General features: G+C 49.2%; 1 protein-coding gene across 3 annotated transcripts in view; it reads left to right on the top strand.

The window, feature by feature from the left end:
• The window catches only part of ACLY (ATP citrate lyase), a 48,213-nt gene that overhangs the window by 18,631 nt on the left and 2,271 nt on the right, over positions 1-27,311 (top strand). For 2 of the 3 annotated variants that reach the window (XM_040497549.1, XM_040497547.1), the window contains exons 12-27: positions 1,190-1,344; positions 1,969-2,059; positions 3,397-3,426; positions 6,008-6,149; positions 6,447-6,615; positions 8,709-8,813; positions 9,822-10,018; positions 14,458-14,539; positions 15,931-16,041; positions 20,575-20,702; positions 21,345-21,438; positions 23,617-23,771; positions 25,035-25,185; positions 25,398-25,541; positions 26,682-26,795; positions 27,154-27,236. In XM_040497549.1, the coding sequence (XP_040353483.1) occupies positions 1,190-1,344; positions 1,969-2,059; positions 3,397-3,426; positions 6,008-6,149; positions 6,447-6,615; positions 8,709-8,813; positions 9,822-10,018; positions 14,458-14,539; positions 15,931-16,041; positions 20,575-20,702; positions 21,345-21,438; positions 23,617-23,771; positions 25,035-25,185; positions 25,398-25,541; positions 26,682-26,795; positions 27,154-27,236 (1,951 nt within the window). The remainder of the gene's footprint in view (positions 1-1,189; positions 1,345-1,968; positions 2,060-3,396; positions 3,427-6,007; positions 6,150-6,446; positions 6,616-8,708; positions 8,814-9,821; positions 10,019-14,457; positions 14,540-15,930; positions 16,042-20,574; positions 20,703-21,344; positions 21,439-23,616; positions 23,772-25,034; positions 25,186-25,397; positions 25,542-26,681; positions 26,796-27,153; positions 27,237-27,311) is intronic. The other variant, XM_040497548.1, reaches the window with a different exon arrangement.

The raw sequence follows: 27,311 nt of genomic DNA, 5'->3' as shown, positions 1-27,311 counted from the left end.
GCATGGGAGGGGACAGGGCCGGTTTTAATGGGGTGATCGGTGAAAGCCCCACCAAAACGGTGACATTTGAGCAGTGACCTGGAGGAGAGGAGAGAGCACTTAGCAGTGTCTGCAGAGAGAAGGCCAAGTTCCAAGGCCCTGAATGGGAGTGTGCTGCTGTGCTGGACCAGCAGGCAGGGCCGAGGGAGTGAGGGCAGGGTGTTGGCAGGTAAGGGTGGGAGGCAGTGGAAGTTTGTGGGACTGGTACAGGTATGGGGGAGCACTTGGCCGTGACCCTGGGCTGGCAGCCTCTGGAAGACTTTGAGGAGTGGCACAACTTGATTTTGGGTTAGAAGGGTTGTTTTGGCTGCTGGGTGGAGCTCGGGCTCAGGGGCAGGAGGGTGGAGACCACTTGGGCTGTGGGGGGAGAGATGGGGACAATCGGTTAATTGGTAGAACAATAGAGTGCAGACCTCATTGCTAGGAGCACTTATGTGGGGAGCAGGGATTCACATGAAGCGTTGGAGGGGTGACAGACGCGTGCCATGCCCTTTGATTGGAGGGGCAAAATCTTGCCATCTTCCCATTTTTGCAAATCTGGTATCCGTGGCAAATAGGAACCTGCCTCAATCACCTGAAGGGGTGCCAGGTCCTCGTTTTCACCTACAGCTGAGTTCCTGCCATGGGCCCAGCCTTCGGGACAGCATGGTGAATGTTAGTCACGGTCTGGCCATTAAACTCACAGAACATTAAATAAGTAAACACTTACTAAGAGGTTGATCCCTCTCAGGGATGTGTACAGCGAAGTGGCAGGGGAGACGGAGGAGGAGGTGGCGAGTGACGAGAGAGCTCCACACAGAGGACCGAGGGGGGCTGGAGCCCCGAGGAAATGAGCCCAAGGCTCAGGCACAGAGGCCAGGCCGGGCGGAAGTTGAGGTCGAGGGATGGGAGGGCCAGGGTCTCGCTGCCCACAGCAGGACGGTGCTTGTGGCTGCACTTCAGGGTGTCGGTAAAGCCAGGTCTTCCTCTTATCAAAGCAGGTGGTCTTTGTGAAGATTTGTTTGGTGGTAAAAATATGACGGTTGGTCTATCCTGGATAATTGGCCTTGTGCAGAAGGCACTAGATGCCAGGCAGGGCCCCTTGCAGAGAAGTGTGGACGTGGACACTTATTTGAAGACTTGAATGGTGGATTCTTTTCTTTCCTCACAGGGAAGACTACTGGGATCCCCATCCATGTCTTTGGGACTGAAACTCACATGACAGCCATTGTGGGCATGGCCCTAGGCCACCGGCCCATCCCCAACCAGCCACCCACAGCGGCCCACACTGCAAACTTCCTCCTTAATGCCAGTGGGAGTACCTCGGTAGGTGCCCCCTCTCCTCTGCCTTAAAACCTGCCTTGTCATCTTTGTTACCCTCTCCTACCTCCCTCCCATCCAGGACACAAGTGCCCCTCTTCTGTTCCTAGTTGTCTGTGGGCATTGGAGAAAGATGGGTTGGTTTCTAGATCTCTGCTGGCTTTTTTTCTGCCCAATCAAGGTAGTATAATGGAAAGCCTACCGGGTTTTATTAGTTTAGTTTAGTTTAGTTTAGTTTCTTAAGTAAGCTCTTTACCCAATGTGGGACTTGAACTCACAACCCCGAGATCAAGAGTCTCATGCTCCACAGACTAAGCCAGCCAGATGCCCCAAGACCAGGGGTTTTTAAATCAGACTGGAGTTCAAATCCTGTTGAGAGAGAGACCTTGGCAGGTGTCTTACCCTCCAGAGCCTCAGTTTGCTTATCTGTGACATAGAACAATACTAATTCCTATCTCAAGAGGGTTGTTGTAGTAGTACTTTTGCAAGCACTTAGTAGAAGATAGTGCTGTACAGGATTCTTATTACCTGATTTCTTTGGGGTCTTAAGGCTCCAAAGCTCAAGGACTAATAGTTCTTTTTCCCAGTTGCTACCTGTGACTCTTATCTTGTCTCCTTGTCCCACCCCAGACTCCAGCCCCCAGTAGGACGGCATCTTTTTCTGAGTCCAGGGCTGATGAGGTGGCACCCGCAAAGAAGGCCAAGCCTGCCATGCCACAAGGTAAGTGGCAGCCAGCAGATTCAGGCACTCCCTGTCTGCCTGTCCTTTCTGGGCCCTGCTGGGGTGGGCCCTGCTGGGGTGTCGGAACATGGTTTGGGCTGTGCTGTAAGAGTGTGCATGGCACATGGGCCAAATGGACACAAGGACATGAAGAGTCGAACCTTCCTGAGCCTTTCTGTGGGCTCCCCACGCTGCACCTGGGTCACCTCGCTCCCCACTGTCTTCCCCTCTGTCCCCTTACTTCCGTGGGGGTGTGTGAGGTGGCGAAGGAGACAGGGTGACAGAAATACCTGGGGGTGGCAAGGCCTCCCAGACTCCACTTCTTTTTTTTCTTTCCTTTTTTTTTTTTTTTTTTTAATGTTTATTTATTTTTGAGAGAGAGAGAGAGAGAGACAGAACATGAGTGGGGTAGGGGAAGAGAGAGAGAGAGAGGGAGATACAGAATCCAAGGCAGGCTCCAGGCTCTGAGCTGTCAGCACAGAGCCTGACTCAGGGCTCAAACTCATTAACCGGGAGATCATGACCTGAGCCGAAGTTGGTCATTTAACTGACTAAGCCACCCAGGCGCCCCTCCCAGACTCCACTTCTAAGTGGAGAGCAGGAGCCTAGAGCTGGTCCAGCAGAGCAAGGGCCCTCACAGTGGTTCCTGCCCGCCCAACCACTTGGGGCTCCTACAAAGACCCCCCTTCCTGTGAGCTCACCGTAAGAGCACACGTCATTTACCAGCCCATCCGCAGTTTGCCTTCTGTGTCTGTCCATCCTCTGGTTATCAGATGCGACCCCTGCCACCACCCAGCTCTTACAGCCAGTGTTAATTAACGCAGCCCCTTCCTGGTACAGGAAGTCTGCACTTGAGGCATTTTGGGAAATAGTTACACTGGCTCCAGGCACTCAAGATTGTACACTGTTTCCCCGCAGTCCCCAAACCAGCAGCTTTGTCCACAGAATGACAAGTCCAACCCTACGATAACCTGATCCTCTTACTGGGCTTCATGGGGACAAAACGGGATTGGCATTATAAGGGTGTGATGGGGCCAGCTGTCCCTCCACCAGGCCTGGGGGCTCTGGTGTTCAGCACACCTTCCAAGCCTTCTAGCTCCTCCTGCCCCCTCTCTGCCCCTTTGGCCCTTTGCTCTCTCTTGCTTCTGCTGTGCTGATCAGCACTCTCTCCTCTTCGGTCGGCTTCACTCCTGTCTATTGTGGAACAGACAAGACTTGGTGAGGGCGTCAGCCCTATGAGGCTTGTCCTTGGGATCCTTCCCTTTTCCCACCCTCTCCCTCTAAAGCCTCCAGCTACCAGCAGGTGACTCAGTTGCCTTGGTCATTTTCTTTGACAGATTCAGTCCCAAGTCCAAGATCCCTGCAAGGTAGGATGCCCCTGCCCCGCCCCAGCTCTGTGTGTGGCTTTGTTAGTGGGTTATAGTCTTAACTGTGTGCTTTGTTTCCCCCCCAAGTCCTAGTCCTTGCTCTCCCTCCCCTTCCCACCCCTGCTTAGTCACTCCCACCCCCACTCAGCACTCTCCTGGCCGGCTGTCTCTGGCTCTACACTCAGGACAGGACATGGCGTGGAGCGCAGGAGCAACAGCTGGGCCCAACGCCTTGGAGAGTAGGGGTGGCACCTGCTGAGGAAGGAGGGGAGTCCTGGGAAGGAGGGAGCCATGGACACTGAAGTGGGGTGGAGGGTGGTGGCAGCACAGGCGCACGGAGGGCAGCCTCAGCTCTCCCGATTCCCATCTGGGTCTCATGGTCTCTTTTCCTGCCAAGCCTCACCCCTGCCCGCTGCATCCCTGAGCTCTCAGTGCCAGCCATGGGTTTAGATTTCTCTGGGTTTTTGGGGAAGACAGGCTGGACAAGGGGAGATGTAGAAGCCTGGATGGATGTGCAGTAAATCTGTGGAGGGGATCTGGGTTTGGTCTGGTGAATGAGGTCATTGCTTACGAGGGACATTTTCAGTGCTCACTCACACGTTCACGCAAAGACACATTCACCTGTTGCCTAAAGTGAATGGATTCATTGCTTCAAAGTGTCAGGGCTTCTGCTTCTGCTTGACTTTTTGACTTCCACAGCTATGAGAGATTTTGCTCCAGGGGAGGGGGAAAAATTTTCTGATGATGACCTTTGATACCTTGCTAAGGGGAGGGGAAGGGGCACCTAGGCTAGGGTCAGGTATCCCCCTGGAACGGCCAGGAATGCAAACCTCTGACCATCTGCCTTTAATCCCTCTGGTTCCTGTCTCTGGCGAGATCCTTTATTACCTGAATGACCCAAGCACTGTGCCGAGAGAACAGGGGTCTACTCCAGTTCTGAGAGCTCTTCCACCCAAGGGGTGGGCTTATCTTATTGTTAGTTGCTGAGCCAGACTTCGGAGGGAGAGGAGGACAAAAAGTGTAGCCAGCAGGGGCGTCTGGTGGGGGTGTTAGGCCTGCAGCAGGGGTTCTCTGAGGCCCTTGCTGCTGGTTAGCTGAGGATGACAGCCTTCTCTGTGCTCTAATTCTGCGCCTTTCACGCTGGAGGTACAGTTGGGCCTGTAGAGATTCCAGGCTTTGTCCCCTTTCTGTAGTCTTTTGGGTAGACAGATGTGTGTATATGTGCTTGCTGGCACTCTGACTTGGGTCCGTCTGGGCCCCCCTCCTGCGAGGGTGGGGAGGGGCCGGGCCACCCTGGTTTGTATCTCCCCTCCTCCTTTGCACAATTGAGCTGCACCTTAAATTAGTATAAAATCTGGCTCTGATGCTAGATGACAGGATCTCTGTCACTTGGCATCTCCAAGCTTCCGGTTCCTGGGACTGGGAAGTGAGGGTACCGGATTAGGTGGCTTCCTTTGTTCTGTGATCCCGTGTCTTGTGAGAACCCAGATGGGTCTAGTGACAGTAAGTCCCACATATTTGGAACAGCAGGAACCTTGTGCTATGGGAAGCTTACAGCTGGAAGGGAAGAAGCAAGCCTGTGTAGGGATGAGAACCCCACATGCCTTGGGAGAGTGATCTTAAATTTATTAAATCACATCTTGAGCCTGATTAGCAAAGCCCACACTAGACTAGTACACTAGGTTAATTAATACCAGATGGCCACGGAGCTCAGTGCATTGATTTCCCTGGGGGAGCTGAGAACCTCCCTGGGGGGCTACTTTCCTCCAGCAGGACTTGCAGAGAAGGGAAAGTCCGGTCACCTGCCTGCAGGGTGATGAAGGAGCGTTTCCCTTCAAGGCATGGAAGCATTTCTGAGCCCTTTCCCCCCCCCCCCCCCCCCCCTTCTTTTGCCTCTCCTTTCTGCCCTGTGGGACCAGCCAGAGCATTGTTCTGATCAGGAAAGGGCCAGAGGGAGGAGGGCAGGAGGAACAGCACAGAGAATGTGGGGAGGTGCTGAGAGCCAGTGTGCTTAGGCCAGAACCTCAGGTAGAAATAGTAAGGCCATGGCCAGCCTCTACTTTGGACCTACACTGACCTAGAATCATGAGGATTCGGATCCTGACCCAAGCTGATTTACGTCCAGCTTTAGAGGTGGTGATTGTTGGGTTGTTTAAAATCCTGCAGGTACTAGAATTAGGAGAGCTTAGTTTTTTCTTGGTGACTTTAAAAATAATTTATCAAGCCTTTGTTGGCATATAAGCAAAATGCTGATTATATTCTTTTCCTGTGAAGGTGAGCAGGTCCTGTAGGGATTCTCTGCCTGTGGACCTGTTCTCTGCATGGGAGTCCTTTCTGTGTTCATTGCTAGCTCTTTACCAGCCAGGCAGGTCCTCTTAGCTCTCTTTGCTCTCTCTGCCCCCTCTTTCCAGAAAAAACAAGGCACCTCTTCCCCAAGTTCTCAGAACCCCATCCTCTTGACGTTGCTCTGCGGTGGTGATGAGCCCCCCTCCCTGGACTGGGCATGGAGGGGTGTGGCAGCCCCTGAGGGCCCCCCGGGGGTGTGTGTTCTGGGTGCACTCGCTGTGTCTTTGCCCACCAGGAAAGAGTGCCACCCTCTTCAGCCGCCACACAAAGGCCATCGTGTGGGGCATGCAGACCCGGGCTGTACAGGGCATGCTGGACTTTGACTACGTCTGCTCCCGAGATGAGCCCTCCGTGGCCGCCATGGTGTACCCTTTCACGTGAGTCCCACCAGGGCGGGAAACTAGAGATGGCTGCCAAGTGGGATTTCCTCATCTCATCCCCCTCACTAAGAGCTGGGGGGAGCCAGCAAGATTATCTGCTTGGCTGGGGAAGCACCTGCCATCCCAGACTGGGGCGATCCATATTCCTGGGGGATCTTTTCCCCAGAGTTTGGAACTCTTTGAGGGCAGAGGCCCTGTCTTTCCACCTTCTAGATGAAGCTCCTCCCTTGGCTCCGCCCTCCCCAGCCCCGACAGTTTGGGGCTGTCCTGACCCCTCCTCCTTCTCTCTCACAGCGGGGACCACAAGCAGAAGTTTTACTGGGGTCACAAGGAGATCCTGATCCCTGTCTTCAAGAACATGGCTGATGCCATGAAGAAGCACCCAGAAGTAGACGTGCTGATCAACTTTGCCTCTCTCCGCTCAGCCTATGACAGTACCATCGAGACCATGAACTACTCACAGGTAGATCACTGGGTCCTGGGGTGGGGAAGCAGGGAAAGCCCTTGAGTGGTGTCAGCCAGCACCGCCACCTGGGCTAAAGGGCTTGGCACTCGGGACTGGCTGGCGATCGAAAGTGGTTGGATACACTTGATCTTCGGAAGGTAGGGTTAGGGAGGTAGGGTGGTAACTGAGGGCGGGCAAGCCAGACAGGGCTGCTTACCTGGGCTAACAAAGAGTCCGTTCAGGATCATCTACCTCTGCCAGAACCTCCCTGTGCTGCTAGGACTGGCTCTAAGAATAGAATCAAAAGCAATTTCTTATGAAGTCATTACATATTTATCACAAAGAAAACTTAAATCCTGTTAAATAAAAAGAAGAACATAAATGCTTCAGTTAAGTAAGTCCTATTTCTCAGAAACACGGTTGCTAACGTTTGAGTGTATCCTTATCGGTACCTTTTTCTGGATTTGAACAGGTGGAATAATACTGCATGTAACTATTTTGTAATCCATTGTTTTCAGTTACTTTTTCTACATCAATAAATATTTATTGGCAACATCAGTTTTGCTTTTTCAGGTCTTATGGTGAGCATCTTAGATGAACATTTGCATATATCCTTAATTATTTCCCCAGCACAAATGTCTAAACCAGTCAGACTGCTGCATCAGAATGTACAGATTTGAAAGCCTTTGTTTGATCCATCCTGCCCAGGTGCCCTCCGGAAAAATTGTATGGACATAATCTCCATCACTAGTCCAAGAATGCCTGCTTCCCTGTGCCCTGGCCAACACTTGAATGTTTGCGTTATAAAAACACATATTTGACGAGTGATAGGCATTCTACTTAACTTGTGTATCTTTGATCATTAACTAAGATGAACTTTCAAAAACATTTATTGACCATTTATATTTTACGAGTTGCTCTCCCTTTTTTTTCTGTTGAGGTATTTGTCATTTTCGTTACTGATTTGTACGAGCCTTTATATTTTTTTTGACATTTTTTTAACGTTTATTTTTGAGAGAGAGAGACAGAGCACAAGTGGGGAGGGGCAGAGAGAGAGAGGGAGACACAGAATCTGAAGCAGACTCCAAGTTCTGAGCTGTCAGCACAGAGCCCCACAGGGCTTGAACTCATGAACTGTGAGATGGTGACCTGCCAAAGTCAGATGTTCAACTTACTGAGCCACCCAGGTCCCTCTGTAGGAGCCTTTATAGATTAAGATATTGATTCTTCTGTTCAAAATTATTGTCTGATCCCAGACTTGCCTAGTTCAGCTTGTGATTGGAGAATGTAAACTTTTGTTCCCATCTCAGTGAAACAAAAACAAAAACACACCTGCTGAAAATGAGTTTTTTTATTCTTGATTAAAGGTTAACAGACTATAGCCTAAGGGTCAAACTTAGCTCTCTGTTTTTATAAATAAACTTTTATTGGAACACAGCCATGTTCATTCATATACATGTTGTCCACGAGTGCCTTCATGCTACACAGGCAAAGTTTAGTAGTTACCGCAGAGACCATATGACCGACAAAGCCAGAAAAAGTTTGCTGGCCCTGAGAGCCAGATAGAGATGGTTCCTGATCTTTCCTGCCCAACCCTCCTCCCCACCCCCCCCACCCCTACCCATTCTGGCTTTCTCCCCCAGCCCAGTCTCTGGTCTGTGTGTGGAAGCAGCTCGTGTCCCGTGCTGGCCCTGGGACATAGAGTCGGAGACTCAGAGGGTACAGCGGAGAAAGCCGTAGATACTTGCTTTATGAGCAGGCATCAGGACAGGCGGGGGGGACAGGTGGGTCTGAGTCTTGAGGGTTTTTGGATGGGAGAGAATGTAGCCACTTTGATGGTCATGGGTTTTCAGAAACATTTGTTCCTGCTCGGGTTACTGAATTACTGTGGTGTTAACCAATGGAGATTGGTTTCGGGTATCTATGCCCCTCGCCTCTCCTTTTGGAAGAGGATTGGAGTGATGAGGCTAGGAACAGAGGTCTATGGGAGGAAGGGGTGCATACTGTTAACATTACTTTGTTCTTAGAGCCTGGAAGGTTGGTCCTGTATAGGTTGCTGCCTCGTTGCTTCATCTGAGGCACAGAGTTAACATGAAGGGACTGTTCTTTAGATCCGGACCATTGCCATCATAGCTGAAGGCATCCCTGAGGCCCTCACAAGGAAGCTGATCAAGAAGGCAGACCAGAAGGGAGTGACCATCATTGGACCTGCCACTGTGAGTGTCCTTTTCCAGAAACCCTTTTCTTTTTTCTTTCTTTTTTTTTTTAATGTTTATTTATTTTTGAGAGAGAGACAGCGTGTGCGTGGGGGAGGAGCAGGGAGAGAGGGAGACCCGGAATCTGAAGCAGGCTCCAGGCTCCCAGCTGTCAGCACAGAGCCCGAATCGGGGCTCGAACTCAGGAACTGTGAGACCATGACCTGAGCCGAAGTCAGATACTTAACTGACTAAGCCACCCAGTTGCCCGAAGCCTTTTAAGTTCAAGGCTATCTTATAAAGTTCTGGGCCCACAGAAAACTAAGTTGTTGACTCTTCTGTTTCCCTGTTAGGTTGAAAAGATTCAGAGAGTACCTATTGAAAGTGCATATCTACTTTAACGGGCCATATCCACTCTGCAGGCCATGTCACTTTTATAGTTTTAAGGGGCTAACTGGGAGATTTTCTCTGTCCACCTCCATACAACCATAGCATAATCTTTATTACTTTAATTGTAAACCAAAGGAAAATCTACCTAGGGGTTTTATTTGCCCAAAGGTCTTCAACATAGAAAGAAACTGCTCTGTGACTATTTTGTTGTTGTTTTTACTTAGTGGTTGAGTTAAAATTTTGTCCGAAGCTAAGATCTTTTAGTTAAGCAAGGGGCCTTTCATCTCAGAGGCAAGGGTGATTTTGAGCAGAGGCATACACCTGTGTTTCACACTTTAATGGGTGCTGTCACCCTTTTAGAGCCAAGGTGACTTAACCCTGAGTATACATATCTGAACGTGCAGTAGTAGTGAGCCGTGTTTTACAAGTAAGGTTCTCTTTTTTTCCCGCATAATGTCGCTCGCGGGAGAGATGAGATTCTTAAGCCAGAAACTCAGTGTGTAGGTGTTAACTCTCTTGGAACGTTTTCTCCCCGTCCTGACCAGAGGGGGTTGAGCAGGTAGTATTGGGCTTTGGGATTCTCCTGAGCTCTGTGGGGAGCTTACCTTTCCTCCCTGACTGCTGTTTCTGCCCTTGCAGGTTGGAGGCATCAAGCCTGGGTGCTTTAAGATTGGGAATACAGGTGGGATGCTGGACAACATCCTGGCCTCCAAGCTGTACCGCCCTGGCAGTGTGGCCTACGTCTCACGTTCTGGGGGCATGTCCAACGAGCTCAATAATATCATCTCTCGGACCACTGATGGCGTCTATGAGGGTGTGGCCATTGGCGGGGACAGGTGATCAGCTGGGCCAAGGCGGGCCTCTTACACTTGGGAGGGGCAGGCTGGGAGAGGGGAGCGGGATCCTCCAATCTCTGCTTGCTACCACTGAGTTAAGTCCATAAAACGGGCCATCTCTACCCTGTCTCAGGTCTGACATGGGCATAATATCAGAAGAAAACAGGAAAAAGTGTTTTTCAAAGGTATTTGGGCTTTGGGGGTAATTCTGTACGCTGTCTCTGTGTTGTGGCCATAGGGAGGCAGCAGAGTGCAGGGGTTGGCAGGACCAATTCTGAAATCAGACCATGGGGTTCGAGTCCCAGTTGCTCTGTTTACCAGGGAGGAGTTCTGGACAGGTCCCTTACCTTCCCTGGAGCTCTAGCATCCTTACAGATCACGTGGGTAAAACAATAGCACCCACCTCATGGAGTCGTTGGGAGGATTTAGTGAGGTGTTTCTAGAAGGTAGCCTGGCACTTAGCAAGTACTCAGCAGGTGTTAACTGTAGTTGGTAATACTGAAAGGAAGAACTGTTTCTTTACTGTCTACCATGACCACACTCACACTTCTGGCTACCAAATGTTGGGATTTTTTTCCCCCATACCAAGCAGTTCTCCAGTTCTCTGCAGATACCAGCTGGGTGTTCTACAGTTCATTTCAGTTTTGACAGTATCTACTTGGAGTCAGCACCAGATCCCACAGGTGAAGGGCCCAGTCCCACAAGACTGCCCCCACTTCAGATGCCAATCATTAGTCTGGGCTTCCGGTACTCCTGAGCAACCGGCTATACACTGGGGTCCCTGCGCCCCACTTCTTGGGTTGGTAATTTGCTAGAATGGATTGTAGAACCCAGGAACAATCAGATAAAAGAAATGCATAGGACAAATTATAGGGGGCAGTACATGGAGCTTCTATGTCCTTTCTGGGCATGCCACCCTCCCAGCACCTTGGTGTATTCCCCAACCCACAAGCTTTCCAAACCCCTTTCTTTTTTTTTTTTTTTTTTTTAATTTTTTTTTTCAACGTTTATTTATTTTTGGGACAGAGAGAGACAGAGCATGAACGGGGGAGGGGCAGAGAGAGAGGGAGACACAGAATCGGAAACAGGCTCCAGGCTCTGAGCCATCAGCCCAGAGCCTGACGCGGGGCTCGAACTCCCGGACCGCGAGATCGTGACCTGGCTGAAGTCGGACGCTTAACCGACTGTGCCACCCAGGCGCCCCTCAAACCCCTTTCTTTAGGGATTTTTATGGAGACTTCATCATGTAGGTATGATTGTGATTATTAATTCAATCTCTAGCCCTTCTCCCTTCCCCATGGAGTGGTGAGTAGGGCTGAAAATTCCAGGACTGTGATCATGTCTTGGTCTTCTAAAAAAATTTTTTAATGTTTATTCATTTTTGAGAGAGAGATAGAATGGGCAAGGAGCAGAGAGAGGGAGAGAGAGAGGGAGAGAGAGAATCTGAAGCAGGCTGCAGGCTCTAAGCTGTCAGCATGGAGCCTGATGCGGGGCTCAAACCCACGAACCATGAGATCATGACCTGAGCCAAAACTAGACGCTTAAGCGACTAAGCCACCCAGGTGCCCCATGACTTCAAGGTCTTCTAGAGACCAGCCCCCATCCAGGAACTATGCAGGCATCCACCAAGTTGCCTTGTGAGAACAAGACACTCCTGTCACCCGGGAAATTCCAACAGACTCAGGAGCTCTCTGTAGCACCCCTGTCACTCAGAAGATTACAAGGGTTTTAGGAGCTCTGCATCAAGAGCTGGGGCCAGAGACCCAGTAGATATTTCTTATTTGACAAATAGCATACTCATTGTATTTGCCGGTGGGAACAGTAATAGTAATTAGTAGGGTCATCAATAGGGTACTATTTTGGAGTAATGCCTAGTACTTAATACCATAACATGCATTAGCCATTGCTTTTTTTTTTTTTTTTTTTTTAATGTTTATTTTTGAGAGAGTATGAGTGAGGGAGGGACAGAGAGAGGGGGAGACAGAGAATCCCAAGCAGGCTTCACGCTGTCAATGCAGAACCCGACTTGGGGCTTGAACTCAATGAACCTGTGAGATCATGATCTGAGCCAAGATACAGAGTCAGACACGTAACCACCTGAGCCACCCAAGTGCCCCAGCCATTGCTATTCATTATTACTGCTGCTGCTGTTTGCCTCAACCAGACGCTGTTGGGAGAGCCTGTTACCTTGTTCATCTCCTGGCTCTCCCCTGTCATGTCAGATGGACTTCCCGAGTGAGGAAGGTCTCTTGCCCAAGTCTTGGGGGCTATGGCCTGTGGGACCCTCGTCGCTGGTGCTCCCTGACAACGGGCTCCGGCTCAAATAAGTCTGGGCAGTTTCACTGTCCTCTTGGGATTTAAAATGCTCTTGAAGATCTGTAGAGAAGCATCCTTTGCCTTAAACAATCCTTTTGTAAACTCCTAAGACAGGAGAAAAAAAAATACAGGTGACCCTCGAACAACATGGGTTTGAACTGCACGGGTCCTCTTATAATATGCAGATTTTTGAAAATATAGTACAGCACTCCACATGTATTTTCTCATGGTTTTGTTAATAACATTCTCTTTTCTCTAGCTTACTTTAGTGTAAGAATACAGTATATAATGCATAAACATACAAGATGTGTGTTAATTGACTGTTTTTGTTATCAGTAAGGCTTCTGGTTAAGAATAGGCTATTAGGGAGGTGCCTGGAGGGCTTGGTCGGTTAAACGCCCGCTCTCAGTTTCAGCTCAGGTCATGACTCACAGTTTGGTGAGTTCGAGCCCTGCATTATGCTCTGTACTGACAATGCGGAGGCTGCTTGAGATTCTCTCTCTCTCTCTCTCTCTCTCTCTCTCTCTCTCTCTCTCTCTCTTTCTCTCTCTCTCTCTCTCTCTCTCCCTGTCTCTTTCTCTGCCCCTCCCTTACTCATGCTGTCTCTGCCTCTCTTAAATAAAGAAACTTAAAAAAAAAATCTTTAAGAACAGGCTATTAGGGGGCTCCTGGGTGGCTCAGTCAGTTAAGCATCTGACTTTGGCTCAGGTCATGATCTCATAGTTCATGGGTTTGGGCCTGGTGTTGGGCTCTGTGCTGACAGCTCAGAGCCTGGAGCCTGCTTCAGATTCTGTGTCTCCCTCTCTTTCTGCCCCTCCCCTGCTCGCTCTCTGTCTCTCTCTCAAAAATAAATATTAAAAAAAAAAAAAAAAGAATAGGCTATTAGTAGTTAAGTTTTTGGGGAGTCAGAAGTTATAGTTTGATTTTCAACTGCATGTGGTGGAGGGTTAGCGTTCCTAACGCCCACATTGCTCAAGGGTCAACTATGTATATGGACCTATATATAGACCTAGCAATAGCCTGCCTATCCTGGGACATCAGGTGGCACACTGTATTATCTATTACTGTGTTCGAAGAAAATCATGCAAACCAAGTGACTTCAAACTATAGTAAAACACTCGTGGGACACCTGGGAGGCTCAGTTAGTCGAGTGTCCGACTCTTGGTCTCAGCTCAGGTCATGATTCCAGGGTCATGGGATCAAGCCCCTCTCTCTCTCTAGAATAAAGGTTTGAAACAACAAGAAAACCCCACATTTGTCCTTATAGTTTCCGTGGGTCAGGATTCAGGGCAGCTCAAGTGGGCATTTCTGGCTTGGGGGAGGGGTGGGTTGCAGTGACGTGTGAGGTGTCAGCGATGCTGACGGCGGGCCCGAGGTGGACGTCGCTCATCCACAGGGCTGGCAAGGTGGTTCTTCTCTGTGGGCTTCTCCACAGGCTGCTTAATGTCCTCAGGACATAATGGCCAGCATCCCCCAGAGTGAGCAGTTCAAGACAGAGTGCCAGACAAGCTAGTCTTTATAACCGTGCCATGGAAGTCACTGTCCTAGAATCGCTTCTGCCACATTTTGTTTATTAGAAGCTAATCATTAAGTCTGACCCGTATTCAAGAGAAGCATGAGGTACTACCTTCTTAAAAGAATTTGCAGCCATATTTTATTTAGTTATTATTTTAGAGAGAACATGCGAGCAGGAGGGAGGAGCAGAGAGGGAGAGGGAAAGAAAGAGAATCTGAAGCAGTCTTCACGCTTAGCTCGGATCCTGACGTGGGGCTCGATCCCATGACCCTGGGATCATGACCTGAGCTGAAATCAAGAGTCAGACGCTCAACTGACTGAGCCACCCAGGCGCCCTGCAGCCATATTTTAAAACCCCCAAACATGTGCTCTCCAATCATCTCTTACTGCCAAGCGAACCTCCCCTCCCCGCCTTCTCTTCCCTTGTGCCTCATTTACTTACCACCCTCCCCACCCCCGCCATTATTCTTGAGGCATCTGTGGGCCTTCACCGGACACCCACACTCACAAAGAACCTCAGAGCATTCCTGGTACCAGCATGCTTCCCACACATGTACACACACCTCCCCGAGCCTCCTGACCCTGTGTGTTCTCTCTGCTGTCACCAGGTACCCTGGCTCAACATTCATGGATCACGTGCTACGTTACCAGGACACGCCAGGTGTCAAAATGATTGTGGTTCTTGGAGAGGTGAGTTTTGGGTTTCTTTAGAGAGAGTGGTCGTGATCAGGGGAGAGGGGCAGAGGGAAAGAGATACCTAAGCAGGCTCCACGTTCAGCATGGAGCCCAACATGGAGTTCAGTCCCATGACCCTGGGATCATGACCTGAGCCCCTGTTTTTTGTTTGTTTGATTGATTTTAATTTTTTTTTTAACATTTATTTATATCTGAGAGAGAGAGTACATGTGCACGCAGGGGAGGGACAGAGAGAGAGAGAGAGAGAGAGAGAGAAGATCTGAAGCAGGCTCCATGCTGTGAGCACAACTTGATGTGTGGCCCAAACTCATGACTGTGAGATCACTAACTGAGCCGAAACCAAGAGTCGGATGCTTAACTGACTGAGCCACCCAGGCGCCCCTGGTTATACATAACGTAAAATGACGGTCCCTGGTAATTCCGCTCCCTGCCTACACTCTGGGGCTTAGAGGTTGTCACTGTCAACACTGAAAAAGTTCTTGCTTCTTGGTGTCACAAGACATTTTAGTGCCAATAGGGGGCGCCTGGGTGGCTCAGTCGGTTGGGCGTCCGACTCATGTCTCATGATCCGACTCAGGTCATGATCTCACGGTTTGTGGGTTTGTGGGTTCAAGCCCCGCATCAGGCTCTGTGCTGTCAATGCAGAGCCTACTTCAGATCCTCTGTCTCCCTCACTCTACTCCTCCTCCAGCCTCTCTCTCTTTCTCAAAAATAAACATAAAAAAAATTTTTTTTAAATAAATAAAAACAAAAAGAAGAAACTTTTGGCTGGCCTTGGTCTCTTGGGAAGTGCATAGCTGGAGTAAGAAGTGTACTTTTTTTTGTTTGCTTTTTTATGTTTATTTTTGAATGAGAGAGAGAGAGAGAGAGAGAGAGATGGAGCACCATGGTGGGGGGGTGCGGGAGAGGGAGACAGAATCTAAAGCAGGCTGTAGGCTCTGAGCTGTCAGTACAGAGTCGACATGGGGCTCGAACTCCTGAACTGTGAGATCATGACCTGAACCACCTGAGTCGGATGCTGAACCGACTGAGCCACTCAGGTGTCCCAGAAGTGTACTTGTTTAGTTTGAGAGAGTCCTAGGACCTCTGTCCTTGCCTGTGCCTCTGAGCAGGTCAGATCCAATCAGATTAGATTCTGGTTAGATCAGGGACTTCAGAGGGTACCCACTGCCCTTTCACAACTCTTCTTGCACCCCATCTCAATTTTCCAGGCTATTATTTGACCAAAGCCAGCGTCTCTTCATTTTCTAGCCAAGTTGTCAGTTAGGACTCTTGGTGCCTCTGAGCCCTGCCTGATTTGGAACAGATTTTCCTGCTGCGGTGCTGCCCACAGCAACTCTGAATGGGTTCCACTAACTAATGGGCTTTTTTTTGTTCCTTGGCAGATTGGGGGCACTGAGGAATATAAGATCTGCCGGGGCATCAAGGAGGGCCGCATCACCAAGCCCGTGGTCTGCTGGTGCATTGGGACCTGTGCCACCATGTTCTCCTCTGAGGTACGGCCCGGACAGGTCACTCCTGGACAGGAAGCCGGAAGAGGGGCATTCGAGGTGAACCGTGTGGTCCTCTCATTAAGCAGCTGGTTCCTGCAATGAACATATTTACTTGCTTGGTTACTGCAAGGTCTGGTCAGGGTCCTGCTCTCTAGGAGATTAAATCCAGTTGGGGGAGGCACTCGTCAACAGATTAAGGCCAGAACAAGGCTCTGAGTCCCTGCTTGGCGTGGGGCACACTTCTGTCTGGAGGAGTTGAGATGGCTTCACGGGGAAGGTAACGCTTGCACTGTGAAGGAGTTTGCTGAGTGAAAGGGACACAGAGGAGGGAGAGCACACACCCCAGACGCATTGCTGGGGCAGGGCGTGGGGAGAGGCTGTACGTGAAAGTGCCCGGAGGCGTAAAGTGCGTGCAGCTCGTCACTGGCATCCAACAGAAATGCTCCCGGGTCGCCTGGCTCCTGCTGAGTATGGCAAGCCAGGCTGCGGCCCCAGTACTCCAGCTCACAGGACCCTCTGTCGTGAAGATGGTCCATCCAGTGATGACAAAACCGAGGAAACAAACACTTGTCCTTGATGAGTGATCAATAGTTGGGCAGGCTCTGAGTGTGAGGCCATAAGTGCTGTGTGCAGATGAAGATAACAGTTGGCCAGAAGGCTTCCTGCAACAGTGATAATCCCTACGCTGAAGCCCTCCACCCTTCCTGCCAGTAAGCCTGTCACCCTGTTCTTTCTCCCTGGAATGCCTGCCTTCCCCTCTGATATTCCATACCCACATCACAGGGGCAGTATTTGTGTAGTTGCAAAATGCTCCTCTCCTTCAAACCAGCGGTTCCGTTCCTGCAGATTTACCATTGGGGTCTGCATGCAAAAATATTTCAGCATGTGTGCAAGGATACTCGCAATGTTGTAAGGGCAGAAAGCGGAACGGCCTGAATGCTGCTTGCTGGCCAGGAGAGGGTATGTCATCCTGGCGCCAGCCATGTGATAGAAACCCGGGCAGGCAGGAGAAGAATGAGGTAGATCTTGATGTGTTGGCATAGAAAGAATATGTTACGTCAAGTATTAACGGTGCGAGTTTTTTTTTTTTTTTTTTTTTTCTTCCCAAGTAAATAAGAGGAAAGGGGTAGGTCATAGAATCATGCCTGTCTTTCAGACGTGACCTCTACTCTCACAGGCTAGAATCAGCTCTAGGTGGATCTGTGTGACCAGGGCAGGTCATTTGGCCTCTCCGTGCCTCAGTTTCTTGAGGTGTAAAATGGGGCTGATTCTGAGTTGTTGTGTGGCTTACGTAAGAAAGTAATTGAGGGGCGCCTGGGTGGCTCAGTCGGTTAAGCAACTGACTTCGGCTCAGGTCGTGATCTCACGGTTCACGGGTTCAAGCCCCGCATCCGGCTCTGTGCTGACAGCTCAGAGCCTGGAGCCTGCTTCAGATTCTGTGTCTCCTTCTCTCTGTCCCTCCCCCACTTGTTCTCTCTCTTTCTCTCTCTCTCTCTCTCAAAAATAAATAAAATGTAAAAGAAAAAACTTTTTTTTTAAAGAAAGTAATTGGAAAGGTCTGGCACATACAGGTTTTAGCAGATACTTGTTTCCATTCTTTAATTCACCTATTCCATGAAGCTCTTCATGTTCCTTCTGGACTGTTTTCCTCTCCACCTCAGCAGCCAAAAATAATTCCTCCCTCCCCCTGCATTGTTTCTCTTAACCAGCTCTCCATTACCAGCCCTTCACCTCCCAACCCCTACTATGCTGAGGACACCCCCAAGAGGTCAAGGACCTAACTCTTCTGTTTCTGGCTGGGCACTGCTCATCACCCCAGGGATAGGACAGGTCCTCAAGGTGTTTTATTTTTGTTTTTCCATTAATTTTTTTTAATTGTTTTTATTTATTTTTGAGACAGAGACAGCATGAGCAGGGGAGGGGCAGAGAGAGAGGGAGACGCGGAATCCGAAGCAGGCTCCAGGCTCTGAGCTGTCAGCACAGAGCCTGACGTGGGGCTCGAACTCACAAACCGCAAGATCATGACCTAAGCGAAAGTTGGACGCTTAACCGACTGAGCCACCCAGGCGCCCCTTTCCATTAATTTTTTAAAAGTTAATTTTAAGAAAGAGAGAGCACATGTGAGTAAAAGCTGGGGAGGTGCAGAGAGAGAATGCCCAAGCAGGCTCTGCACTGCCAGTGCAGGGCCCTCTGTGGGGCTCGAACTCACAAATTGTGAGATTGTGACCTGAGCCGAAACCAAGAGTCAGATGCTTAATGGACTAAGCCATCCAGGCATCCCTCAATTAATTTTTTAAAACATTACAAAATTTCAGGCGTATACAAATGGAGTATAGTACAGTGACTACCCAGCTAATGAGTGATTTTTGATTCCTTAAACAGGCCACATGACCTTGCAGAACTTTCTGCCCTGTAGAGGAGGTAAGATAGGTATACAACAAAATCTCCACATGTTGGCAAGCAGAGTCTGCTCCTCAGGAAGACAGAATTCAGAACTGGGCAATGGGAGTAGAGACCAGGGGTATTGGCGAGGTGGCACTTTTCGGAACTGTGTTCCATAGAACACCGGTCCAGTAGCAGTGGTCCTCAAAACAAAAAACAGCCAGAAAGGGGAGCTTCTATAAATTATGAATATGTAGTGTAATCTCCCTTTTTAAAACTTTGATTTTAGCTTTGAGGAATCTCAGAATTAAACCTATTGAACTTCCTTGAACTCAGCATTTTCTGTTTGTTTGCATATAGAATCTCTTTTCCTTCCCACCCCTTCCACCATGCAGGTTCAGTCCTATAAAGAATGCATTGGGAGCCTGCAATTTAAAGCATAAGTTTTTGGGTTGGGTGTTGCTAACCAGAGCTGTAGTTCAGACCTGATTTTCAACACTTAAAGCCCCTTTTGTTATGCCTAGCGGGTAAGAGCGCTGGGAGAGGCCATATTGCCTGACTTCAGATGCTACCGTATCCTACTTGTGTGGCCTTGGGCAGGTTACTTTACCTCTTTTATTTACCACTTTTATTTCTTTTCTTATTGGAAGTAGCCCTAGCTACCGAAAGATGAAGCGAGTAAAGCACATCGAAGAGTGAGTGGATGTAGTTATTCAAACAGATTAAGTATTTTTATGATTACCTGCCTCACCCCACCCTGACTGGGGCTTTGTAGTACATCTCATGTCATTACCTCATTTTCCCCATTGCGTGGTCAAAGACACAATTACTTAGCTCTTCGCGTTGGTTTTCTCTTCCCTGTTGCTCCCTTCCCGTAGCCAGTCACCCCCTGTGCCCTTGGGCTTAGAGTTTACCTCACTGTGCACCCAGGCAGAAGGGGGCGTTGCTTATCGGCTCCAGGTGATTGTTGCCCTGTGGGAATATAGACCTGGTGGTGCACGATCTGACTTTTTATTTATTTATTTTTATTTTTTAAAACCATTTTATTTTTTAAGTACTCTGCCCCCATCATGGGCCTTGAACTCATGACCCCAAGATCAAGAGTGGCATGGTCCATGGATTAAGCCAGCTAGGCGCCCCACAATCTGACTTAGAAAAAAAACTTTTTAATAATTTTTTTAAAATGTTTGTTTATTTTTGAGAGAGAGACAGAGCTCTAGCAGGGGAGGGGCAGAGAGAGAGGGAGACACAGAATCTGAAGCAGGCTCCAAGCTCCAAGCTGGCACAGAGCCCAACACGGGACTTGAACTCATGACCGTGAGATCATGACCTGAGCTGAAGCCGGATGCTTAACTGACTGAGCCACCCAGGTGCCCCTCCACAATGTGACTTTTTAAAAAGAAGCTAGGGGGCGCCTGGGTGCTCAGTCGGTTAAGCGTCCGACTTCAGCTCAGGTCACGATCTCGCGGTCCGTGAGTTCGAGCCCCGGGTCGGGCTCTGGGCTGATGGCTCAGAGCCTGGATCCTGCTTCGGATTCTGTGTCTCCCTCTCTCTCTGCCCCTCCCCCGTTCATGCTCTGTCTCTCTCTGTCCCCAAAATAAATAAACGTTAAAAAAAAAAAAAAATTAACTTTAAAAAAAAAAAACTAGGAATTTGTACTTTTACGCGAGAATTTTTTTTTTTTTTTTATTGGACTTATTTTATACAAAGTATGTGCAGGACAGTCAGATCCTGTTTGTGAAGATCAGCTCAACCTGTGGTTGCCAGCCTGCGCCTTCACTTCTCACAGTGGTTCACAACTACCAGCCGTTCTCCATCCTCCCCCTCAACCGCTGCCAGGGGGGCAGGGGGAGCTGAGTGCAGGTGTTTGTGGAGTTGGGCCGCCAGGCTTTATGTTCTGGCTCCCATACACACCAGCGGTGTGACCCTCAGTAAGCTCCTGAACTTCTTGGTGCCTCAGTTTCCTCTTCTGTAAATTGAGCGTTATTTGGCGTCCCTGTTGAGTGAGCCTGTGTGAGGCTTGAATGAGGCGATTCACTATAGAGTGTTTAACAGGGTCCGGCCTGTAATCGGTACCGACATTCCGGAGCCTTTGTGGCCTTTCCCCGGAGGGATTCACAAACTGGGTAAAAGCTGCTCCCTGTTGCCTTCCAGGTACAGTTTGGCCATGCCGGAGCTTGTGCCAACCAGGCTTCTGAAACTGCAGTAGCCAAGAACCAGGCTTTGAAGGAGGCAGGGGTGTTTGTGCCCCCAAGCTTCGATGAACTGGGAGAAATCATCCAGTGAGTGGACCGTGGGGAGGACACCAGCCTCCGGTTCCCTTTCCGGAACACCCCCCTCCCCCCCCCCCCCCCCAGCCGAGGATAGCAGCTGCTGTGACACAGAGGTGACACAGTGTGTCAGCGTGCTGGAGTGTTAGAGATGTTAGGTGTGGAGTGTAACTGTTGAGGTAGTCTGAAATCTTTATCCTCTTTTCGGTTTTTGTTTTGTTTGTAGGCACAGCAGTTACAGGCCATTCAGACTGCTATTAAAACATGTTCACTTTCTGAGCCTACCTACTTGGCTGTCCCTTCAATAAGAGATGAGCATAGAAACATTTAGAAGGTGTCAGCCCTAATTGATTGGTAAACAATGGCTACCCATTGTGTCTTCTCCTTCCTCCCCTCTGTCCTTCCTTGGCCTCCAGATTCAGCTTTCTATAAAGCCCCATGGGGTTGGGTGGGGGGGTGAGGGAGAGTCTTGGCCAGAACCTGTTTTCATTTAGGAATCCACCTGGTGTAGGGCATTGCCAGGAGGGGCTACAAAGCTAGGAAACCTGGAGTTTTGGGGTTAGATGGAGCAACGTTCCGAGGATGGCTTAGAAGAGCCCAGAAGAATAAAATGCACACGGATGTCTTCTCTCCTTCCCTTCCCCCGCCTCTCAGGTCTGTGTACGAAGATCTTGTGGCCAGAGGAGTCATCGTACCTGCTCAGGAGGTGCCGCCTCCAACGGTGCCAATGGACTACTCCTGGGCCAGGGTAGGTGACGCTGAGGGGTGGGTTTCCTGTTGATTTGGCTACAGTCCCTGGAAACCAGGCCCTGCCCTACTAGCTGGGGGCAACCCTGTAATCACTGCTCTGGCCTCCAAACCATGCCCCCGACGGCAGCTCTACTCCAAGGGCATAGATTAGAAAAAACCCACAGCGAGTATTCTTTGATTCCAGCCCCTCCTTGTGTGCTGGAGCTTGTGAGCCGGCCCCTTCTGACCAACGGGTAAAACAGATACAGGGCCCAAGAGGGCGAAGGGCAGCATGTATGTCCCACAGCCTTGTGGCCTGGTTGGAAATGGGGACTGAGGACAGACAACGCCCCCTAGAGTTGTTTGCACTTGCTGAGGGGTTTCCGGGTGAAGTAGAGTGTCTACTCTGCCTGCTTGTCTAAGCGGCAGAGATGAAGAGCTAATGTTCGAAGTACACGAGAACTCTCTGAGATCAGATCAGTTTTTATTTGTTTATTTATTTTTAATGTTTTATTTATTTATTTTTAAAAAATGTTTTATTTATTTTTAAGACAGACAGACCATGAGTGGGGAGGGGTAGAGAGAGAGGGAGACACAGAATCCGAAGCAGGCTCCAGGCTTTGAGCTGTCAGCACAGAGCCCGACGCGGGGCTCGAACTCACAAACTGTGAGATCATGACCTGAGCCGAAGTTGGACGCTTAACCAACTGAGCCACCCAGGCACCCCAATGTTTTATTTATTTTTGAAAGAGAGCAGGAGCAAGAGCGGGGAGGGACAGAAGGGAGCAGAAGATCCAAAGCAGGCCCTGTGCTGACAGCAGCAAGCCCAATGTGGGGCTCGAACTCACAAACGGAGATCGTGACCTGAGCTGATGTTCAGACGCTTAACCAACTTAGCCACCCAAGTGCCCCTGAAGCCAGTTTTTAAAAGACCACTACAAAAATGGGTAGGAAATGGCCTTTCAACCTGAAAAAATGCTCAGTCTCACTCATTATAAGAAGGTGCCAAAGTAAAAGCCGTGATACCAGTTTTCCCCTTTTGAGGTCAACAAAGAAAACAGTTCTTTGATAATATGTTGTGTTTGTATGGGTGTGAGGAACTTTGTGCGTTTGTTCCTTGAAGGTGGGTGTGGAACTTGGCACCACCCTTTCTGAAAGGCCATTGGGTAATATCAGATTTCAGAGCGCTGGCCCCTGGGGTGCCTGGCTGTGTCTGTTGGTGGAGTGTGCGACTCTTGATCTGATACTTGTGAGTTCAAGCCCCGGGTTAGGTGTAGAGATTACTAAAAAAAGAAAAGAGAAAAGAAAAGAAAAGAAGTGCTCACACCTGATGGCGTAATTCCTGTCTAGAAAGCGATTTCAGGGAAGTGCTCGCACATTCACACAAATGTGTTCAAGATTTTTCCACCTGATGGTTATCAGTGGAAGAACGGCTAACTTGTGGTTTTGCCATAGGATAGGATATCATACAGCAGTTAAAAGGAATGAACCAGATCTATGTATGTGCCTACATTTATGGAGCTCAAATTCATTGAGTAAATGGAGTATTATGAGATAGTATATCACGATTATGAAAAACCTGTGTACACAAAAACACTTTATGTATTCTCCATGTGTCTATATATAGATAAAAGTGGAGAAAGGCCAGACAGATGGCCCTTAAACTGACAAACACTAAGGCAGAAAGGCATTTTACAGTGAAAATTGATCAGGGATAATTGGAGAAATGGGCTTATGCAGAGTTGGCAACAATGTCCCCATTGTACCCCAACTCTGGAAGCTGGAAGTTCAGCTCAGTCCCTTCCCCTGGGTGAAGGACATCTTGAGGGAATCCCCTATTTGCACAGCCCCCTGCTCATTACGTTTTGGTGGGGGCTTGGCAATTGAACCTGGAGTGCTAGAAAAATTTCCCTTCAGATTCATTCTTGCATTTCTAAGCCGGGTGAGTTTGGGTTGGCTTCTGCTGGGACATCTTTGTGAGGCGAAAATGAACCTGTGGGTGGAAATCGCGCATGGCACTCCTATTTTATACGACTGAAATGATACAACGAAAGGGTTTTTGTGCTTCTTTCTTGGGAGGAGTTTGAGCGTCGGTACCTGGAACACTTTGGTTCTGGTAGTGCAGACAGTGAGGCAGTCCTGGAAGAATCTCTGTGGTCATTTCGTGCTGCTTCCCCCTGCCCCCATCTTTGCTCAGGAGCTGGGCTTGATCCGCAAACCTGCCTCATTCATGACCAGCATCTGTGACGAGCGAGGACAGGAGCTCATCTACGCGGGCATGCCCATCACCGAGGTCTTCAAGGAAGAGATGGGCATTGGCGGGGTCCTCGGCCTCCTCTGGTTCCAGAGAAGGTGAGGCATGGAGGTCAGAAGATGGCTGGACACTGCCATCTTTGACTCAGAGTTAAGGATTTTCCCCTGAAAAGGGAGTGGGGGCTGGGTAGCCTTGGGGAATACGTCCAGGACTAATCTTTATGGCCACAGATCAATTGCAAGGCCAGAAGAGATACTGGCTGTTCCTGGGTCTTCCAAGGACAGAAAGGCCAGTCTCAACTAAGTAGAAAGCAGTGACCTCATCAGGGATCTTGGATCAGCCCCTGTCCTTGGCGCTCTTAAAGAAATAAGAGTAAATGTAGGCCTCTTGAGAGAGGTCTGGATGGGTCTGGTAGCTCAGAGTGCAGGCCTGATAGAGTTGCTAAATAGGCATGAAGTACCTTATATATTAGGTTGTCTGTCTTATCAGCCTGAGTGTTTGAATAAATTGGTTTCTCTGCAACTCCCAAACATAGCCCTCCCCTGGGACTGACAGCTGGGCAAGGGGGCCAGTGAATAATACTTAATTCACAGAGCCCTGGCTTGGGGTGGCCTTGGGCTCTGCCCAATGTCTTGGTTTGTGTCATGCCCTCAGCTGCAGAGATAGTTCTTGGCCCAGTTTTGGGCCCTTCCCGGGAGAAGTTCATGGTGTTGTAACACCTCTGCAGATTTCCCTGTCTGTTCTTGCATCCCTATATCTCCAGACTTCATTTTTTTTTTTTTTTTTAATTTTTAAGTGTTTCTTCATGGGGGGGGGGAGGGGCAGAGACAGAGACACAGAAAGCAGGCTTCAGGCTCTGAGCCGTCAGTGCAGAGCCTGACGTGGGGCTCGAACCCACGAATTGTAAGATCATGACTTGAGCCAAAGTCGGACACTTAACCAACTGAGCCACCTAGGCGCCCCCAGACTTCATTCCTAATCATCAGTTGAGAGGTTGAACACTGCAGGAGACCTGGGGCTTACTACACTGGGAAAGGGACAGGAGTCTCACTTCTCCATATGGCACGTAGAAGGAAGTCACAAGTACAGGTTAAATTCTGTTGCAACGACTCATGCTGGAAGCCATTGTCTAAAGAAGAGATTGTCAACCCCCAGTGGCTAACTCTGTATTAAAAGCAGTATTTGCTATCAGTGAGTTAGGAGCTGCTCAAGAATTGGAGGTTTTTGCCTCTAGAGTTGCTTGATATAGTAGTAGACATGGGAGCCAGCAGGTGCTTGGCTTTGTGGGTCAGCGTAGCTCCTGTTCAGCAGCTCGCCTCTGTTCCAACCCTCGTCTTAGTGCCCCTTTCCTCCCCCTCTAGGTTGCCCAAGTATGCCTGCCAGTTCATTGAGATGTGCCTGATGGTGACGGCGGATCACGGGCCAGCCGTGTCTGGGGCTCACAACACCATCATCTGTGCTCGGGCTGGGAAGGACCTGGTTTCCAGCCTCACCTCGGGGCTGCTCACTATTGTGAGTACTGGCCTCCCGGGAGGTGAGATCGGGAGGTGAGATCCGTAGGCGACACATGGTTATGCTGACACGCACTTGGCTGTCACAGGGTCCTAGAAGGAGCCTCAGAGTGTCAAACCCCGTGCTGGGGCGGTTCAGGGCATGCTGGATTGGTCTGTGAAGCTGAGGGAGTCTCTTCCAGCTCAGGGCATGTGCGCTTGCTTGTCCTACAGGGGGACCGGTTTGGGGGTGCCCTGGATGCAGCCGCCAAGATGTTCAGCAAAGCCTTTGACAGCGGCATTATCCCCATGGAGTTTGTGAACAAGATGAAGAAGGAAGGAAAGCTGATTATGGGCATTGGTCACCGAGTGAAATCGGTAAGTCGTGGCTCTCCTTAAGGACTGACCTGCATGCAGGTGGAGGCATTATTTTAGTGGGGAACACCCAGGCCCTTGACTCTCAATGTGCAAAGCTTTGGCTGTGTTGACAGATGTCAAAGATCAGGCAGCTGTTTTTCCGTTATAATGCAGAATGCCTTTAAACAGCTTTCCATTAGAACCACGTCAGTATGGACTCCAGAAAGGAAGGAACGTAGAAGCCTGAGCGTGGCAGTATAAGTGTGATGTTCTGTCTGAAAGAGGCCCTGTGCCGTGGACTGGAGCAGTGCTATCTGCTTGGGAACTGGGTGTTGGGAGTTGCCTGGCATCTGAACCACTTCCCTGCCCCACTGACCGATTATGGTTTAGTGTGGGTCTCTTAGCAGATGGTGCAGGCGCAGAGCTTTTCTTGAGATTTCAGGGGTGCTTTGCTGCCCCACGCCAACAAGTGCTTGCCAGTCTAAAAACTAAGAACTCTGTAGAACTTTGTTACAGCTGGAGGACGCCGGGGCCACTGAACTCTTGGGCGGCATGGTTCGTGGCTAGAACCTAAGACTTTTGGTTGGAGAGTAGGTGAGCCCCGAGCCCCCTGCTGCTTAAACCGGGGCCTGTTGTTGAACTCAGTTAACATCTCCAGGTCTCAGTTCCTTGTCTGTAACATAAAAGGGCGAACCTACAGTTTGTTTTGAGGCTCAAGTGAGATTCAAGAGGACTTTAGAAACCTTAAGCCCTACAGCAGGGTCATAATCTGTGCTGCATGGAATCAAGACACATGGATCAGGTCCCTAAAACACACCTCCTGGATAAAATATAAACATTTGTGTCCATCTGTGGCAGGAGCACAAACATGTCTTTTTTTTTTTTTTTTTTTTTTTTTAAGTTTATTTATTTATTTTGAGAGAGTATGTGGGAGGAGCAGAGAGAGAGAGAGAGCGAGAATCTGAAGCAGGCTCTGCACTGTCAGTGCGGAGCCCAGTGCGGGCCTTGAACCCATGATCCGTGAGATCACGACCTGAGCGAGATCACGACTTGAAACCAAGAGTGGGACGCTTAACTGACTGAGCCACCCAGGCGCCCCCAACAGGTCTCTTAATGGCAGTGTCAGGGTGGGTTCCTCTGTAACTTTGGGTCACTTTCTAGATAAACAACCCAGACATGCGAGTGCAGATCCTCAAAGATTATGTCAAACAGCACTTCCCTGCCACCCCCCTGCTTGACTATGCGCTGGAAGTCGAGAAGATTACCACCTCGAAGGTAAAAGAGAAAATATCCCTAATTTCCAACTCATTGTTGTGGGTGAATTTCTTGGGGAAAACAAGAGTCAGCCTAGCTTCTGATTGTGCAGCCAAAATCAAATCTGGTGTTCTGGGAAATTTTATTTCTGTTGTACTACTAAGTTCAACAAATACATACTGTCAACTAGGTGTTGGGTCCTTTGCTAGACATTGGGAATTGAACTGACTCTTTCTTTCCTAACCAGCTATGATGTTTTGGTGGGAGGTTTTTAAATTGTGGTCAGAATTTGTAGTTCTATTACTAGTAGTAATTGTGGAAAATTACAAAGAAAAAATGAGAAATGATGAGAAGTGCTTTGAATTTTTTGCCTTCCCAGAAACCAAATCTTATCCTGAACGTAGACGGTTTCATCGGAGTTGCCTTTGTAGACATGCTTAGAAACTGTGGGTCCTTCACTCGGTGAGCTCTGTGGTCATTTTTCTTCTACTTTATTTATTTATTTATTTATTTATTTATTTATTTATTTATTTATTT

Source organism: Herpailurus yagouaroundi, unplaced genomic scaffold, assembly GCF_014898765.1.
Source record: "Herpailurus yagouaroundi ecotype Mexico unplaced genomic scaffold, PumYag 189, whole genome shotgun sequence".
In the NCBI taxonomy this organism is placed as follows: domain Eukaryota; kingdom Metazoa; phylum Chordata; class Mammalia; order Carnivora; family Felidae; genus Herpailurus; species Herpailurus yagouaroundi.
Note: the sequence above shows the minus strand (reverse complement) of the source record. Positions and strands in the feature narration are given on the sequence as shown.